The 20795-nt window shown below is 37.4% G+C and overlaps 1 protein-coding gene across 1 annotated transcript in view; it reads right to left on the reverse strand.

Annotated features, from left to right (window-relative positions):
* The window catches only part of LOC127803079 (uncharacterized), a 79204-nt gene that overhangs the window by 28231 nt on the left and 30178 nt on the right, over positions 1–20795 (reverse strand). The window contains exons 4-7 of the mRNA XM_052339104.1: positions 16009–16069; positions 15816–15914; positions 3340–3434; positions 2669–2782 (exon numbers count right to left, since the gene is read on the reverse strand). Of these exons, the coding sequence (XP_052195064.1) occupies positions 2669–2782; positions 3340–3434; positions 15816–15914; positions 16009–16069 (369 nt within the window). The remainder of the gene's footprint in view (positions 1–2668; positions 2783–3339; positions 3435–15815; positions 15915–16008; positions 16070–20795) is intronic.

A 20795-nucleotide genomic window follows, 5' to 3' on the forward strand; every position in this document is an offset into this window, starting at 1 on the left:
GAAGGAAAAATAGCAATAGGAGAGCTAGGACCAGCTGAAGATGCAGCATGAACAAATGCTGGATCTAGCTGATAGAGACCATTCTTAAGAACTCCTTGAAGCAGCACCTTGCCCGAGACCTTGTCCTTGATCAAACAAAAATTAGAATGAAATTCAGCAATCACATTATGATCATTAGTAAGCTGTGAAACACTCATGAGATTCTTTTTCATGCAAAGAACATGAAGAACTTGAGACAAGGAAAGAACAGAAGGAGGATTGGTTTGAGTAAGGATAGTACCAGTGCCAACATTAGCAATAGGAAGAGCCTTACCATTTCCTACAGCTACTTTGTCATTACCACCATAGGGAGAATGAAGAGAAAGATTTTGAAGACTAGAAGTGATATGGTTTGTAGCACCAGAGTCTACACACCAAGAAGTATCACCAAGTTGATAAGATGACAAAGAAGAAGACGAACATTGTTCATTCAACGGAGGAGAAGGAAAACCATGATGAGTCTCTTGAGTAAACCCTAAATCTGTCAAGAAAGCTCCATTACCCTCATGAGATGCTACAAAAGCCTGAGAACTTGATTCATTTCCACCTCTACCAAAGGACGGACGTTGAAAACTGCTATCAAATCTATGATAACAGCGATCAGCTAGGTGGCCTGGTTTTCCACAGAGTTGGCAATAAAATCTTTTTCCAGAAAATCGACCTCTGCCTCGACCTCCTCTAAAACCATTTCCTCGTCCTCCTCTATTTTGAAAACCTTGAAAACCTCCTCTACTATTATTATTCCCACTGTTATTTCTAGGCTGTTACGGAGCATAGCTGACATTCATAGCAGCAGCTGAATCAAATTTAGGCAATCCACTAGATATCTCCATGTTCTTTGAAGATAATCTTTGTTCATGCATCATTAAAAGATACTGAACTTTCTCAAGGTCAATTTCATTCATCTGATACGTAATTAAGCCAACAACAGTGTCATAATCTTCACCTAATCCATGCAAGACGGTCATTAACAGATCTTGATCATTCAATGGTTCTCCAATTGCTGTTAATGCATGATTGATGGTCTTGATTTGTAGAATGTATTCAGTGACAGTCATATCACCTTTCTTAATGGATCTAAGTTGCTGTTTCAATTGAAAGGAACGAGCAATCATTTGACGAGAAAACAAATTCTCAAGAGTATTCCATACCTCTACTGCAGATTCACAATGAATAACTTGTCCAATTACCTCCTCATCAATCGTCGAAAACAGCCATCCTAGGAGAAGTTGATCTGACCGCATCCACCGCAGGAACTTAGGATTAACAACTGGTTCCGAATTAGATTCAACATCACCAGGTAGAACATACTTAGGCGGTAGATCAGTTTTATTTATGAAAGGCAGAAGATCGAAAGCCCTAATTGTAGTCAAGATTTGTGCCTTCCAGTAGAGATAATTGTTCGAGTCCAGTTTCGTAGGCGCAAAACTAAACGCCTTAGACACCGAAGCAAAATCCGACAAAACAGCAGAAGATAACAAAGAAGACGAGGTCGAATCAAGAGAAGCCATGGATGCAAGTCGCGAAGGCTCTGATACCATGTAACAAAATGAAACTAAATGAAAAAATAGGAGATCTGAAAGAAAACATCTCGTCCAAATGTTTGATTAAAGAAAATTGAATCTCTACACAACAACCGAAAGGCTAACACATATATGTAGCCTTGACAACAGAGCTCAACACACGCAGCTAACTAATAATCTGCTACAAACAGAACTACAAGCAAATAATACAACTATCCAAAATACAATACAGCAGAACACACAACAAGGAATATAAAGAATAAGAGAATAAGACTATAACCGAGATGTCTCATTCTCTCCAACAGTCCCTCTAGTGCCTTGTGTTCGATGCTGCCTCTCCAGTTGGGGCTCACTTCGTTTTCAGTTTTCCTGCTCTGATCAGTACAACAGGCTTGTTCTTCTGAGATGGATTGTTGCTTTCGATCACACCCAAGCTTCTGTTTATTTTCTACAACAACAACATATCCAGTCTTTATCCCACTATGTAGGGTCGGCTACATGAATTCTAGACTTCTATGTGGGTTACGCCCCAACAGATAGTTTGTCTAGAATTCATATTTGGATCCGACTAGTTTTACGCTGGCTGTCGGCTATCTAACGCAACCCTCCTCCTTTATCCAAGCTTGGGACCAGCAGTGGATAACATCTTTTGTTTATTTTCTATACATAATTTTTCCTTCTTCCTATGTTTTTCTTATTTTTTAGTTTTTTTTTTTTTTTTCATCTTTTGGCCCTGAGGGTGATCATTGTTGTGCTCTTGCCCCTGGTTTTTGGTTGGTCCGGGGTTTGCCTTAGCCTTGGTTTGTAGCCATTTCGGCGTTGATTTTTTTTTTTTTTTCTTATGAATCTCTCACTTACAGAAAAACCCTGGACAAAAGGCTTTAGAAATTTCAAGATAACAAACAATCACTAGGCTATAATCACTTTCTAGAAATTATGAAGAAAAACTGAAATATCAATGTTTGAAAATTGAGTTTACAAAAATCAATACCAGCATCAAAAAATGATAAAGATGATGTAATCGGCGAACTGTAGATAATTTTTGGAACCTAAATAATTCAGGAGATATGCATATGCAACGATGAATTCAAATAAGTTGATAGTACCGAAGCTGCAGCCCTTGTAGTCATTGTACGCTCCACTGCCACTGGAGCAAGAGTAGGCTCCACTGTTGATGTATGTGTTAAACATGGTTCAAGATCAATTGTCCCACCACCTTTCTGCAGTGAAACAATATTGATCAGAAAAGAGACATCAATCAAAAGCAAATAAAAAAGAAAACAGGTAGAAGCAGCAAATTTGCACAAACAACACTGCATGGCATCACTATGGATTAAAACAAGGAAGCTATTAAAAAGCCTATTGAATTATTAACCATATTAACCATCATCTGATCTAAAAGCTTAAGTTGTTAAATAGATGTTTACGTTATATTTTATACTATTATTTTACCCCTTCACGTTCGGCTAGAGTTCACTAATAAATGATCCAACCACGTGCAATAATTTAAATATTGAGTTGGTGGTGAAGTTTGAACTCAAGACCTTTGTTTTCTTTGATCTAATGTTGAATTATTAGCCATCATCTGATCTAAGAGGTTAAGTTGTTAGGTAGAAGGTTAACATTATTTTTTATACTATTATTTTATGGAATTGTAAGCAAATTAATGATAGGAAATCACTAGACACAACTCTCTCAACATAACAAATAAATAATGAACTCAACCTGAAATGATAAAAGTAGATATGGGGAAAAAAATACAAGAAATGATGGTCACCTTCACAATGCAACACCGCTCCACGCGATAACTACAACCAACTGGAGCACCCCAGGCACGAGACCTAACATTATTTCTCAATGTAGAAATGTAGCCTACAAAATAACCAAGTCATGGATAAAATGACTAGCGTTCAATAAGTTAAAATTAATCAAATAGACATGAAGCAACTAAATGTAATCCAATTAATAGATAAGTGGTCCATGATAGTGTTAAGTCCAACCATTATTATGTCGATGTTTTTTCCTAAAGAAGAGAAGCACAAGTAACTAGCTTAGAAGATGCTGCAAATTGAGGAAAAGTTTTTAATAAGTATTATAAAGTCAAAGAACAAAATAACTATCAAGGGGATTCCAACAAAGGGGGCCCTCCAGCATCTGCAAGCAGTGGTTTAAGAAAGATATATAACCCTTATACCGTCGTGGGTAAAGTATTCAAACACTTACTTTTGCCTTGTGGATACAAGTGTAGGCATATAACTGGAATCACAAGGGTCAATTTAGCATAGCCTCAGATCGTCAAACCAAACCTAACAAGAGGCTTACTTGAATACTCACCACACTTGGCCTAAACTAGCCACTCGACCAAGGAAGTTTTGGACTCTATTTTGCTCAGTTTCTCCTCAAACTCTACACATGCAAGGCCATGTTATTCTTCTGTGGATGTCAAAAATCAGGATTATAATCCCAAATCATCAAAAGAGACAAAATTACCACTTACTTGAACCTTTAAACTGACAACCATCCCACCAAATAAGCTCTTATCTTTAAACTAGATTTTTGGCTCGGGTCATGCAAAACTATAACAGGGTCTAAAGACAAAGAGGAGTTGGATTATCGCTTCAGATCCAAGAATGAATGAAGAAAATTGAAGAGGGGCTCAACATGTACTTGGCCAAAGTCACATAGCAGCAACCACTACAGCCCCTCCTCAAGTCACATTCTTCTTCTCCTGACTTCCTTCCTTCTCTAGAACTTTCTCAACCCTTTCTTAATCTCTCTATCCTTCATTGAAAGCCAAGCATTACAATGGGAGTAGAAATCCACCAACTTCTCCACACACATATATATTATATAATATATACCTAAGGTAGTGACATGTGGACCCTCCCACTATCTCCATAGGTTATCACAAATTGCATATTTTAATTACCCTTGTATAATTAATTATTCAAAATAACGAAATCTCTTTGATAATTTTGTTTTGGCCCTTCGAATTTTTAAACTTTCTTTCCTGGGCCGTAATTCACTTAATTAAGTCTCAAGTCACTAACTTCACCCCAAGATTCACTCTTGGGTGCGCCCGAGTCCACAAAAGAAATTATTAACCTTCTTGACTAATAACGAGCCAATTTCTTCGAGTCACGTGTCATTAACCAATCGAGACCTCTATTTCAATCTCAACCACCCAAGGTTATCCCTTACTTAAAGTTTGACCTCCTTCAGGGCTCAATTAATGTTCTTGGGTCCCTCATGAAAATTTGGTTTCAACAACTAGTAACTGTTGAGTACTGACCCCGTTCTACATGTCAAATTTGTTGTTATACCCTTCCTAGGACATCCTTAAACACCCTTATTCATCTCCTAGGCATCTAAGTCCTAGAGTGCTCCCTATAAGTGATTCAGTGTGTCTCAACTCATAGGCTGCTAATCACCACAACTGGACCATTTTACCCCCAAGACTCCATCGAAGACTCATACAGTCCAAGTTATCTTAGTTTCATCTTGGAGATATGGAGCATGGAACCATCCAATGTTTTGTAATGATAGATTTGTTGTTGTTATGATTTATGATTAATTGTACTAATTTGTATTACGATTGTTATTGTCAAGTGTAAGTGTGAGGTGGTGCCTCTCTTATTGTTCAGTGAAATGCATATATAAGCAGCTAACGATCTCTCTTGTAAGTGATTAATTTATTCGATCATTTTAGTAAAGTGCTCAAGGTTATATTTCTCTCTTCTTGTTCTTCTTCATTTGTGCCCTAGATTAAGGATTGAGTCATAGAATATAGGAACATTAACAGGCAAAGTTATGAAAGTGGTAGATGTGATGATTAGGAGAAAGATTAATATTATGTGCCTTCAAGAGACAAGATGGGTAGGGAAAAAAGCAAAAACTTTATCAGAAACTGGATATAAAATATGATACACAAGAAATGATCAAACGAAAAATGGAGTGGGGATTATTATGGATAAGAGTTTAGTAGATGGGGTAGTGGATGTAAAGAGAATAGGGGATAGGATTATTATGGTGAAGGTTGGTCTAGGAAGAATGAATATCTTTAGTACATATGCACCACAAGCGGGGTTAGGTGAGGAGATAAAAGCAAAATTCTGGGAGGACCTAGAGGGACTCATACAAATGATACCAAGAGGAGAGAAAGTGATTATAGGAGGTGACTTAAATGGTCACGTGGGTAGAGACGGAACGGCTATAGAGAGGTACATGGAGGGTATGGATTCAAGAAAATTAATAATGAAGGTAAGTCTATTCTAGATTTTGCTATGGCATATGGGCTCATCATAACCAATAATAGATTCAAAAAATGGGACGAACACTTAATCACATATAAAAATTATCACATCAAACACCCAAATAGATTACTTCCTCATGAGACAAGAGGATCAGTTATGTTGTAGGGATTGTAAGGTGATACCGGGGTGAGTGTTTGACTACTCAACATAGAATTTTGGTACTTGACGTCCAAATAAGAAATTGGAAGATAAAAAATCACATAAAACAAAATCCAAGAATTAGGTGGTGGGATTTAAAAGGGGAAAAACAACTAATCCTCAAAGAAAAATTAAGGGGTAGAAGGCAATGGAATGGAGAAGGACAGGCAAACCAAATGTGGAAGGAAATGGCTACTGCCCTAAAAAGCATGGCAAAGGTAGTCATTGGAAAGACAAATGGTAGAGCCTCAAACCTTAAGGAGTCTTAGTGGTGGAATGAAGAGGTTCAATTGAAAATTAGAAATAAGAAAACTTCCTATAAGGCTGTATATCAGTGCAACAATGAAAAATACCTTAAAAATTATAAATAAGCAAAAAAGGCAGCAAAAAGAGCTGTTAATGAAGCAAGATCAAAATCATATGAGAATCTATATAAACGACTTGATACAAAAGATGGAGAAAGGGATATATATAAATTAACTAAAGCAAGAGAAAGAAAAATAAGGGATCTAAACCAAGAGAAATGCATAAAAGATGAAAACCAAAATGTATTAGTGAATGACGGAGCGATTAAGGAGAGTTAGAAGGAGTATTTCACAAAATTATTGAATGAAAGTGGGGACAGAAGAGTTAGGTTGGGACACCTTAGTAACTCCGAAAGGAACATGAACTATACATTTTATTGACGCATAAATTCAAAAGAAATAAGACAAGCATTAAAAAAGATGAAAAATCATAAGGCGGTAGGGACCGAATAATATACCAATAGAAGCATGAAAATGCATGGGAGAAGATGGCATCTCCTGGCTAACAAAATTATTTAACACGATCCTTAAATCAAAAAAGATGTCAGATGAGTGGAGGAAGAGTACTTTGATTCCTATATACAAGAACAAATGAAATGTTCAAAACTTTGAAAATTATAGAGAAATTAAGTTAATAAGACATACCATGAAACTCTGGGAGAGAGTAATAAAGCAAAGGCTCAGAAAAAAAACAGATGTCTCGAAAATCAGTTCGGTTTCATGCCTGGTAGGTCAACAATGAAAGCTATATACCTACTGAGGCGCCTAATGGAAAAGTATCGAGATCAACAGAAGGACCTGCATATGGTGTTTATAGATCTAGAAAATGCATATGATAGGGTCTCTAAGGAAGTATTATGGAAGGTTTTAGAGAAGAAAGGAGTCTGAATAGCCTATATACAAGTCCTTAAGGACATGTATTAAGGTGTAGAGACAAGAGTCAAAACATGCGGAGGGGATACTAAACCGTTTAAAATTACAATAAGACTGCATCAAGGTTCTGAACTAAGTCCATACTTATTTACTTTAGTAATGAATGAACTCACTAAACATATTTAGATAGATGTGCCATGGTGTATGCTATTTGCAGATGACATAGTGTTGGTGAATGAAACAAAAGAGGGATGTTATAATAAAATTGGATTTAAATTAGGAAAACAATGACAAGGGATTTAAATTAAGTAGAAGGCAAAACAAAATATATGGATTATAAATTTAGTAAGAATGCAAGAGTGAGAGATGTTATAATAAAATTGGAAGACCAAATCTTACAAAGAAAATACCATTTTCGATATTTCGCATAAGTGATTCAAAAAGATGGAGAAATTCACGAGGATGTCACGCATAGAATTAAGGCAGGTTGGCTAAAATGGAGAAATGCATCGGGAGTGTTATGCGATGGTAAAATCCATTAAAATTGAAAGAAAAATTATATAGGATAGCTATAAGACCAGTTTTGTTGTATGGCTCAGAATGTTGGGCAGTCAAATACCAACATAAGCAAAAGACGAGTTGAGCGGAGATGAGGATGCAAAGATGGATGTGCAGCCATACAAGAAAAGATAAAATTAGAAATGAGGCTATTCGTAATAAGGTATGAATAGTGTCAATCGAGGAGAAAATGAGAGAGACTAGACTAAGATGGTTTAATCATGTGAGAAGGAAACCAAGAGCCGCTCCTATGAGGAGAGTTGATGAAATGGAACAATTAGTCAAAAAAAAAGATAGAGGCAAACCCAAGAAGACTTTGGGAGAGACTTTAAAGTTTGATATGAAGTGTATGGGGCTAAATGAAGATATGACAAAAGATAGAAATACATGGAAGTCTAGAATTCATGTAGTCGACCCTACATAGTGGGATAAAGGCTGGATATGTTGTTAATCTTTGTGGATGCATGCACTAGATACACTTGACTTTATCCCCTAAAACTTAAATCTGATGCCTTGTCAGTTTTTACTATCTTTCATAAGTTTGCTGAAGTTCATACCAAACCAAACTTAGAGCCTTACAAACTGACAATGGAAGGGGGGGGGGGGGGGGAGGAATTTAAAGCCTTCTTACCGTATCTTCATGCTAATGGCATTCAGCCTCGGTTTACATGCCCACACACTCATCAACAGAATGGTGTGGCTAATAGAAACCATATACATATAGCAGAAATGGGCCTAACCTTGTTATCTCATGCCCAAACGCCTTTAAAATTTTGGGTGAAAGCTTTTCAGACAGCTATTCATTTAATAAATTTGCTACCTGCTTCACCTATCAAGTTTAACACACCCTTTGAATTGTTATGTCAAAAGCCACCTAACTATCGTTTGCTACAACCTCTTGGTCGTCCTGTTTTCCCTATCTTCATCCTTATAACAACAAGAAGTTCAATTTCCATTCTACCAAGTGTATTTTTATTGGATATAGTCATACTCAAGTTGGCTATAAGTGCTTGCATCCATCAAGGAGAGTGTATGTGTCTAGGCATCTGCAATTTAATGCCAATGAGTTTCCTTTTCCTATTTTGTTTCTAACTTCTTATTCTATATCTAAAGCATTGTCAACTTTCTCAGGGTATTCAACTGCTCTTCTTCAACCCATTATTCCTTCTCCTACTTCTTCAATGTGTCCTCAAGTAACACAGTCTCCAGCTTCACCTCCTGTTGGGTCTCATTCTATCTCCACCAATTCTCATGCCACAACTCCAACCACTTCCCCTGCGTTGCAATCTTTGCCCACTCAGCCACCAGCTTCTAAATCTTCCTTACCTAAGTTCAAGGCTGCTCCAACTCCTTCAGTTCGCCTTATCCTTATAAGACTTAAAGCCAAACAACTTGTAACCTCTTGTCCTCATGCCTTAGTGAGTAATCTTGAACCTAGTTCAGTTCGTGAGGCTCTTTTAGACTCAGGATGGGTTAAGGCCATGGAAGAAGAGTACACAATCTTGCAAAGGAATAATACTTGGGAGTTGGTTCCTTTTTCAGAGTGTTAGGATTTCCATTAGTTAAGTTGTCAAGTCTCAGTAGAGGGCTTTTGTATGTAGCTGGAAATAATGTGTATGTTTATATTTTGTGTTTAAAATGTACGGAAATAACTTATAGAAGTTATTTCCGACAGCCCTTATTATTTCATTATTTGCATATAAGTCCTTGGTTGTAATCACCACTATCTTTTATAAATAGTGGCGGATAGGGTCTGGGATAGGGAATTCAGAGAGAATTAAGAGAGCGCTTTGCTTGGTCCTTGTATTCTCAGAAGGGGAGACTATTGTTCATAGCCAAGACTGTGCTAGAGGGCGTGTTGTATCCTATTGGTTTTCTAGTGGATTCGGTCTCGGTCGCCGGCAATCTATATGTAAGGCATTTCATGCTTGAACCAGGATAAGATTCTTGTCTCCTTACTTTACTGTTATTGTGTTGATTTACTCTAATATTGGTTTATATCGGGTGGGTTTTAGCTGAAAGAGAGGGTGATTTCTTATGTGTTAATCGATCCTATATTCAACACAGAGGATATCAACTTAATTCATTGCAAATGGGTTTTCCGAGTGAAATACATTGTTGATGGGTCAGTTCTAAAGTATAAGGCCAGGTTGGTGGCCAAAGGTTTCCTTCAAACTCCTGGAGTAGATTATGCAGAGACTTTTAGCCCAATCATTAAGGCTTCAACTATCAAAGTTCTATTCTCTTTAGCAGTCACTTTTGGTTGGGACATACAAGAAGTAAATGTTAATAATACATTTCTTAATGGAGACTTGACTAAAACTGTTTTCATGGCTCAACCTGAAGAATTTGTAGATCATCGGTCTCCTACTCATGTGTGTCGGTTGAATAAGTCACTTTATGGTTGTTGGGGTTTCATTGACAAATGACACAGATCCCTTCTCTAATCCTTCCTTGTATAGAACTCTCATTGGTTCACTACAATACCTTACCTACACTTAGCCAAATATAGCATTTACAGTGAATAAGTTGAGCCAATTTCTGTCTAATCCTAAGTCTCAACACTGGTTAACTTGTAAGAGGCTACTTCGATATCTTAAAGCACTGTTGGCATGGGTTTGGTCTTCACTTCATCGTCGGATGATTTGTCTTTAGTGGTTTATATTGATGCAGACCAGGCTGGCTGCAAGGTTACTAAAAGATCTACTAGTGGCTTTTGTGTATATTTTGAATGAAATCTTATTGTGTGGGGGGGGTCTAAGAAACAATCGATTGTTGCTAGATCTGTTGGAGAGATTAAGTATCGAGCTATTGCCCTTAGAGTGACAAAACTGATGTGGTTGAAATCATTGTTTGTGGAATTGGGATATCCATGTGTACCTACTCCAATGGTGTGAAGTGATAATCTGGCTACTAAGAGTATGGCTGAGAATCCGATCTTCCATTCTCGAACAAAGCATGTTGAGATTGATGTTCATTTTGTGCGTGAGAAGGTTGAATGTGGTAAGGTAGACATCAGATATATTCCAATATCTGATCGAGTGGATGATATTCTCACTAAAGGACTGCCTAGGGACCAATTTGGGCTTTTATGTAAAAAGCTTGGGATAAAGTTGTCACCTGTGTGTGCTGGTTCCAAAATTGTTGCAGTGTCATCCAAAATCAAGTTCTCATCATCTACAGAGCCTGGTTTGAAGGGGAGTGTGGAAGCATCTAATGTTTTGTAATGATAGATTTGTTGCTATTATGATTTATGATTAATTGTGTAGTAGTTTGTATTGCAGTTGTTATTGCCGAGTGTAAGTGTGAGGCGGTGCCTCTCTTATTGTTCAATGAACTACATATATAAGCAGCTCACGATCTCTCTTGTAAGTGGTTAATTTATTCGATCATTTTAGGAAAGTGCTCAAGGTTATTTTTCTCTCTTCTTGTTCTTCTTCATTTGTGCCCTAGGGCTTTGTTACAGAACTCACTCCCCCTCCAAGCTCCTCCAATATGTAAGCTAAAGGTTTTTACTTACAATCTAGGTTTTTTTGTGAACTCTATTCCACAACTAATCAAATCATACAATTACTTTCGATCTAAGTATTTTTGCGACCTCTATTCCACAACTAATCACATGTAACTTTCGAATCCAAGTCAGTATCCATTATCATCCATCATATTTTCTTCTTAATGTTCTCATAGAGAAAAAATAAAATTAACCTTGTTTCACTAGGCACCCAACAAATATTGAGTGTTGCAACATAAGTTTACAAATTATGACATAATCATTATTATCTTTAGAAATTTTATTTCATTGGAATCTTAATCTTATTTAAAAATGTAGATTCTTGTGATTCATTTAACTTGAGTTGAATTTATTTCTCTAGCACATGGTGGGATTAAGGCTTGATGTATTGTTGTTGAGTTTAATTTACTTCTGACTATTTATTTGCAGCCTTTATATAGACAGATGCATATAACTCAAAAATGTTTAATTGTTCAAAACTATTAAAACTTACATACACATTTATAAAAATAGCACTCTCACACATTTTACACTTTCCCATGCTATTACAGCTTATAAACCATTTCTATTTCAGAGCTAACATAAACAACATGAGGAAAAAAAAAAAAAAAATTGATTCTTGTGAACTCCATAATAGGATATTTTACCTTTATTAGTAACAAACAAACCCTCCCTTTCCTTCCTAGCGGATGGATATTTCTACTCACATTCATCGCCATTCACAATCAGGTTAAATCTTTTCACTCGCTCTTCCTTCAGAATTAACTGGCACCATCATTTCTTCCAGCATATTTCCCTGCATGGTCCTTTCTTTTTGTCTATTTTCATAGCATCTAACATATGACACATCCTCTAGGTAGCACATTTATTCTATTATATCTCGTGGATTCTTTAGCTTTCTAGGTTATAAACATGAACACAAGCTCAATCCAACACATCTTACTTTGTAAGAGAACACTACACGCCATCCGCGTCTACACTGTTTTATTACCAGCTTTAAAGATAATTACCAAAATGTTAATCAGGTCCATGCCTGAGTTGGGCCTATAGCTGAAAGAACAACAAAAAGCCTCTCCCCCACATACCTAATTGTATTCAACTCAATCATTATCTTCTTCCTTGGCATCAGCTATTACTTCGTCCACTTCACCAAACATCAATTTCATGGCCCACCTAAGGCCTACACGCTAGCCAAATTGCCATTGTACACAACCAAACCAAACACTACTCTTAAAATGCCAAAACAATGCTTCCTTCTGCATTCAAGAAATGACACAGACCCCCCTTGAAGTTATTAACCATACATCACTTCCCACCTCACAACGAATAAAAGTCTATTCATTTTCAAAAATGTCCAAACTGCCCTCCATTCTCTCTCTCTCCTCTCTTCTTCTCTCTTATGTATTTATAGAGGAAAAAAAATTGAAAAATAAGAGTATTGGTGGTGGTCAGCCGCCATTGCTAGCCAACTCCGTCGATAATGGAGGACCTCTAGGTTCCTATCTGAAGCCACCAAAGGATCCCAAATCTAGGTTACGTCAACTAAGACACACACACACACACACAGAAAGGATAGAGAAAGAACCACCATCACATCGCCACCACAGGACCACTGCCACATCTCCACCCTAAACCCTAAACTCCACTACAAGATATGTTGCTATCACTACCATTACTGACTAAGCACTGCATCACCACTACTAGATCTGACCATCTGTCACTACCTCCTCACATCTCTAACTGATCTTCATTTCCCCAATCAGTCATAGTCATGAGTGCCACTGCCTCTATAACATCATAGCCAAATCACCATCGCCATCCTCGCATTAGACACCTCTAAATATATCTTTGATCTCTCTCCAATCTCTTTTCTCTCAATCTAGATCTAGCTCTATGAAGCTAAGAAAGAAGGCCATCGTCGCCATCCCTGACACTATGATGTTCTTCTTATTTATCTCCCTATCTCTTGTCATCGTGATGTTTTCGATTTGCAAAGAAAACACTTCTTTGTAAATCCAAGGGTCTGGAAATCAAGCCCTCAATTTGGAAAAAACGTTTCCATTGTCGCCATCCCTGACACTCTGATGTTCTTCTTATTCTTCCCCTCTCTTTCATCATCATGATGTTTTTCGATTTGCAAAGAAAACCCTTCTTTGTAAATCCAAGGGTCTGGAAATCAAGCCCTCAATTTGCAAAAAAAAAAAAACGTTTCTATGAAACAAAGGTCGATTGATCTTTTTTTCAGAGAAAGCGACAAAGAGACAGAGGTGGCGGAGAAAACGATGTTAGTATTGTCGCTGAAGAGGGGACGATCACCAAAAAAGATGGAAAGTTGTTGGAAAGCACAATCTAAGAGAGAGAGAGAGAGAGAGAGAGAGAGAGAGAAGACTTGGATAACGAGGGCAAAATGGTCATTTTAACAATAATTTAATGGCAAAGGAGGTCTTTGTCATTTTTGATATATTAATTGGGTCTATGTCATTTTGTCAAGCCTCGGGGGTGGTTGGTATAATTTACCCATGAATATACAATCCCAACACATTACCCACACCCTCTTAGTCCAATCTATCTTGTTTATAAAAACACCAAAAATGATGATACCAGTTCGAGTAAACTGGGATATCCTCCATGTAGCAGCTTACTTTAACTTCTAAATGAAAAGAAAAGTAAAAGATTCCAATCAACTATCTCCCCACCTTCTCAAACCCAAGCCAGAGGAGATTATCAAGAATAATAAAGAGATTGCTAAACTTATTTAATGTTCTGATCTCAATATATTTATGCATTGAAATATGAACCACATTCTCATACCACAAGTTGAAGGAATAAACATGAAATTTACAAGCTTGAAACTTAATACCTAAAGACTTCAACGAATCAATTGAAATAGATGCTAATTAAAATCCACAGGATATGGGTGTCCAAGCCTTGTAGGTGGTGTGGTGAGTTTGAAGGAAGATGGGTTCCAACAAGGTGGTAGAGGTGGTTTCAAGATTTTTAAAGGTGATCTGACAACCTAAGAGAGTTCTCTTGTTGATCTTTCAAGATCTAATTGTCATGCCAAAACAAATCCATATGGTATGAATAGGGATCTGGGATGAAGGACATACATCTATGCTGGCAATCTTTGTTGACTTTCTTCATCCTACAGAAGAATTCTTGGTATCAACATACCACAAAGTTTCAAACCAAGGAATAAGTTTAAATATGCTTTTGCTCATTTCAATTCAATGGAAGAGGCTACGACTAAGATTTCTAAGCATAATGGAAGGTTCTTGTATGGTAGGAAAATCTTTGTTGGTTGGGCAAAGGCTACTACATTTCACAGGAGATCTCAGATACTATGTGGAAAAGATACTTGTCTTCAAGAAGGAATCATATAGGCAGATAATTGGTAAAGCAAAGTCTGCAACCTCAATCTGAAAGGAATCAGAGTTATTCTCAAAATATTTAGAGTTAATGTGCAAATGAAAGGCCTGAGAAGCTAAAATTGTATGTGGAGGCTGTTAAATATTAGGATTCTGATATAAAGTATCAACCGACAGAGGAAGACTGCATGTGATAGGTACAACTACTATTGTATTTTGATTGGAGGCAACTTGGTTTATTGGAAGAGTAAAAAGCACCATGTTGCGCCTAGATCTAGTGCAGAGGCCTGAGCATAAAAGCAATGGCATTAGCTAAATGTGAGTTGATTTGGCTGAAACAACTTCTTAAGGAGTTGCAGTTTGGTTATTCAGGTTCTGTGCAGATTATGTGTGACAATCAACTTGCTCTTCATATCGTCTCCAATCCCATTTTTCATGAAAGGACCAAAGATACTGAAATAGACTGTCACTTTGTGCAAGAAAAACTAATTTCTGGTGAGATTTCTACAGCATTTGTTCGAATTGTGGATCAGCTGGCTGACCTATTTACTAAAGCTCTTCAAGATCTGAGGATTGGTTACATTTGTTCCAAGCTAGGCACATATGATATGCGTCATTTCTGACAATGCCCCAAAAATAAAAAAATATGATATGCATTGTTACATTTGTTACAAGCTAGGCACATATCATGTGCACTTGCTTGAGGGGCAGTGATCAGAATCCATATTAGTTTGGCTGTATTGTACTAGCTTAGGTGTGGTATATAATAGTAGTATCTTACTGTATATAGTAGTTATACCTAGCTTAGCTAACTTGTACACAACAGTTACAGCAAACTATATCTCAAATATAAATAAATAGATTTGAGTTAGTTTTCCTTCCGATCTCTCTTTTCCCTCTTCTTTTCTCTCAGTTCTCCATACTATATCTCAAATATAATATAATCAAACCTTCTTGCAAGAAACTTTAAAGATCCAAGTGCACTACTAGAGTAAAAAGTTTGGAACCAGTTAACTGCTAAGTTTCTCCATAAAAATTACTGACTGGCACATCAAGTGCACGCCACCTTTTCTAGATCATATACATTAAGTATTGCACATTAGCCAAAAATATCTCTCTCACAGAAGATGGCAATCAGTTATGGAGAATGAAGTGAGTATAAATGCAAGATTTTCATGTGGACTTACAATCCTGTGGAGGTAACACTCTAACAGTCGCACGTAATTCCTGGACAGCTGGAGGTGGAGGAGAAGCAGTTGGGCGACAATAACCGGTGTGCATGAGAACTGGTTAACAGCAAAGCAAGATAGCTTGTTATACCACCTCAGTTCTATACATCAAGACATAAATTACACACTCTTAAACCACTACACCACGCACCAGCAACAAGATCAGAGTCATTTGTGTAAACATCCGTACCCCATAGCTGGCCACCTCTAACCTGCATGCAACCAATAGATAAATCATAAGAACAAGTCAAGTGGATACAAGCAATTTGCAACCTCATATGAGAAGAAAAAACTGTAAGCCAAACACCCCCCACCCCCCCCCCCACCCCAAAAAAAAAAAAAACCACAAGCACAAGCACAAAAAGAAAAAACAAAATTAAGAACACGCACAGATGAAAACAGAACAATTACACTGATAAATATGTGTGTACCAGCTCATGGATTTCAAACTGAACTTGCACAAACCTTAATCAGGTAAATCAATTCAATTCCTCCAGTTATCTCCATGAAGTCATGTCCTCAGCTCAGTTTCAGGAAAGAGAAACACGTTGATTTATTTTATATTTTTTTTGTTCGGTGGGGGGTGTTATGATTCCATTTTTCAGTTAAAAAAAGTTAAAACTTAACATATAATTTCATAACGCTATTTTTGTATAATTTTGAAAACAACCAAATTAATACAGTATTTATAGAAGTTTCTTGTTTTATTGAGTAATTTAACAAAAATAAAAGTATGGATGATGTTATACATTTATAGTAAGCTTTATCAAGTCATTATGAGAAAAGATCACTTTAGATATCTTGGATCAATTGTCCAAAAGGATGAGGAGATTGTTGAGGATGTTACCCACAAAATTAAGGTGGGGTGGTTAAAATGGAGAAGTGCATTTGGCATTTTATGGGATGGTAAAATCCCATTAAAGCTAAAAGAAAAAATCTATTTGTAAAAAATAGATTAAAGGATGTAGGAGGAACAAAGAATAATAATTCTCTCAATTGCTTGAACTGAATATTACATCCCCTATTAATAGGAAAGAAGAATATAACATAGGAAAGATAAACAATAAGGATAGGCTGTACACCATACAAAATTCAAAGATACAGAAAACAAGATTAGGAAATATCTAAATCATAAACAAATACTGAAAATAGAATCTGTGCTAGGTTGGGAAGATTAAAGCACGAAATCATAAACAAATTCCCTCCATAATCCCGTGATTCAGTCAACACCATTTAATGACAAGGCCAACTTTGTAGTATGACACAGAAAGTTACACAATAAAGCACCAACATGTGCAAATTGTGAGTATATAAAAGATGAGGAACTTATGATGACATAATAAAATTAGAAATAACGTAAGTCCAAAGTGGAGCCTACTGAAAATAAGATGTGCAAGATAAGGTTCAGATAATTTGCGGCCAATAAACACTACTATGGAAAGTTCGATGGAAGGAAAAAAGTTTTCAGCGAAAGATGCAGAGTAATGGGGGTTTATGGGAAGAATAAGAGAATCTATTACTCTCATGGAGAAGTCTACTGGCCTTTACAAAATAAGCCCTAGATATATATACAACTTGCTTTCACCATCTTCTCTATTTATAATGTGCCTAGATACATAGCATTAAATAAAACTTCATGAACCTAGAACGTAGCAATTCATGTACATGAATCTGAATATTCCACATACATTCATTTTATTAGTTGACTCCTAGATTTCCTGAGTTAATGTCTAACCCTCCCCCCTTAATTCTAAAAATCTGAAACTCCAAGCTTGCCTCAAAAATAGAGAAACTTGTCCGTCATTTGGTGAAAGCATCAGCCACCTACACTCCTGTCTTGCAAAATTGTTGAGTTCTTCCTTCTCAACCAACTCTCTCATAAAGTCATGACGAATCTCAATAGGTTTCAGGCAACTATGAAGCACTGGGTTCTTGGTCATGGCAATAGCTGATATGTTGTCTTGTCGCAAAACATTGCTGTAGGAGATGTTTGAACTTGCTGCATATCTTTCAAAAGTCCTCTTAGCCAAACTGCCTCAGTAGCAGCACCAAGGCCGACATGTACTCAGCCTCAGCTGAGGATATGTTACTGTCTTTTGCTTCTTTGATGACCATGAGATATTTTTCTTCCCTACAAAAATGTATAGTCTAATGTGCTTCTTCTATCATCAGAAAACCTGCCCAATCGCTGTCCATATAACCAACTAAAGTGTTGTAATTATTGTCCAGGTATAAAATACCAAAAGTCTCGGTTCCTTTGACATACCTTAGAATCCTTTCTGTTGTTGCAAGGTGGAGTTTAGTTGGCCAATTCATAAGCCTTGAAAAGACATTTACACCATAGACATTATCCAGCCTCATATTAGTAAGATAAATTAGTGATCCTACCAGCTTTCTGTACAAAGTTCCATCTATCTTCTCAGCACCATCATTCTTTGAGAGCTTCACAATACCAACTGTGGGAGAAGGTGCTGGTTTACATTCCGACATGTGAAACTTCCTTAGAAAATCTGCAGCATAATTTTCCTAATAAAGGAAAATTCTTCCATACTCCTGCTTAAACTGTATGCTAAGAAAATATTTCATAGGGACAAGATCTGCCATCTCAAATTGGTTCATCATGGCTCTCTTAAATTCATCTATCATTTGTTGACTTGATCCCATGTAAATAAGATCATCAACACAAAGATATAACATCAGAAAATCATTTATAACTTGGGTTTTGACATAAAGTGAACGCTGAAAGTACTTGTCTATTTTGCTAATCCAAGAACGCAGAGCTTGTTTCAAGCCATATATTGCCTTTTGGAGACGATAGACTTTATTTTCCTACTCTTGGATGACATAACCTTGTGGCTGTTGTATGTAAGCCTCTTCTTCAAGTTCTCTGTTTAAAAAAACGAATTTTGCATCCAGCTGGTAAACAAGTAATTTTAGTTGAGCAGTGTCACGCCCAAACCTGGCTATGGACCAGTATAAAATGCACTGACCAAGCCAATACCCACATGCTCATTGAATTGGAGAATTTTGTTCTCTCTCTCTCGAATCTTCTCCCTCAATTCCTAATTCTTCCAGCCTAACCCCTTCTCAACAATTGAGAACCTACCTTGTCCGATCAGGGATCTGACAATTTGGTATCAAAGAAAGGTCCGGGCCGGCAATCTGTGGGGAGAAATCAAACACCATGGCTGACGGTACTCAGATGAAACACATGGAGATGTAGTTGCAACAGATGTCAGCATTGATGGCAGAGATGCAAAAGAGAGTGGAATACATGGAAGGGAGGATGGAGACAGTGGTAGATCGAAAATTAAAGACGATGGCAGAGAGGTTGCATGCGGACATGCATGATCAAATACGGGAAGAGATGCAAGAGCAGGGGAATTTGTTGTGCGACCAACTGCAGCAATTCATACTCATGTTCTCTAACCAAAATTAGGTAAGGATCTCTCCTGATTTTCCCCCTAAAGATAGGATGGAACCAATCCTACCGGGGACTGAAACCAACAACCAAAATGTCGGATCACCAGAATTGGAGGTGGATCCAACAATTGTGGGAGAAAATTCAATGGATAGAAGGCGGGAGGCTCATATTCTCCCGCACCAATCCAATTTTCCAGTACTAAAGCTGGAATTACCAATATTTGAGGGACAGAAGTCCTCGATAGTGGATGAGAAAATGTGAGAAATTATTTAGTATCCACCAGGTAGCTGATGATCAAAGGGTGACCCTAGCGTCGGCCTATCTCAATTACGTTGGAGATGTGTGGTTCCAAGGGTGGTCTAAGGTGAAAGACAACTACACTTGGGATGATTTTACCAATGGACTACGTGGAAGGTTCAGTGAGCAAGGGATGATGGACATAGTGGAAGAGTTTAATCAGTTGAAGCATGATGGTACGGTGCAAGAGTACCCACTGAAATTCGAAGAGTTTAAGTCCCTAATTGTCATGACCCTAGGGTTTAGCTAGGGTCTAGGAAGGAATTTGGATAAGAATTAGAGGAAGGAAGAGCAGAAAGGGAGGGAAAGGAAGAACATAACAGAATTGAGGGAGAGAGAGAGAGAAGCCGTGGGAGAGTATTGAGAGAGGGAATTGAGATTCAAATCATTCATTAAGCTCTTTCTCTAACTACTCAAGCCTATTTATAGGCTTACAACTGAAGATGCTAACAACAACAACATAAAATGCAACTAATGCAACTAATAAGGAAAACACATGACATGTATTACTAATATATCCTTGGGGTTCCTTGGAGTCATGACACTAATGTTGAGTAGGAACCCATTTATGACTTAAGCATACTTTGTATCCAACTTTGTGGGGGGTTTGAATGATGAAATACAATTTGCAGTTAAGACGTTGAAACCACATATTGTTGAAGAGGCAATAGAGGGGGCCTCTTTGCAAGAGTTAACACTTGAGGCATTAAAGAAGAAACAAAGGAGGCAAAGTAAAGGCAGAAATCCAAGAGTAATACCATCTAGGGGAAAGACGCAAGGGAGGGATTTCCTAAACGGAGGAACGGGAATGAGATACTAATCAATCCCATCATCCAACCCAAGCCTACAGCCTAGGGATAAGCTCATAGAGCAAGGAGACAGACGGGGTTGTGTTTTAGATGTGGGGATAGGTATAGGCTATTTTCGCTCCACATGTTAAAGAATGTTGCTTGATTGAACGAACATCGGTTGACCCTTTCTTTGAACCTTGTATATGATCTAACTTAAAGATATGAATCGAGTGCCATTTGATGAGAAACTGAGAACAAAGGAAAGGGATATGGAAATAATGAAAGAGGAAGTCCCATGGACATCAGTGCAAGAAGCAGTTGTTAGGACTGAGGGGTATTTTTGTAATAAGTAGGAGGAGAATGGAAGGCGAGAGAGGAGGTTACAACTAACTAACCTACCTATGAATAAATAAGGGAAGAATGCAA

The sequence above is a fragment of the Diospyros lotus genome, chromosome 6, assembly GCF_014633365.1.
Source record: "Diospyros lotus cultivar Yz01 chromosome 6, ASM1463336v1, whole genome shotgun sequence".
NCBI lineage: Eukaryota > Viridiplantae > Streptophyta > Magnoliopsida > Ericales > Ebenaceae > Diospyros > Diospyros lotus.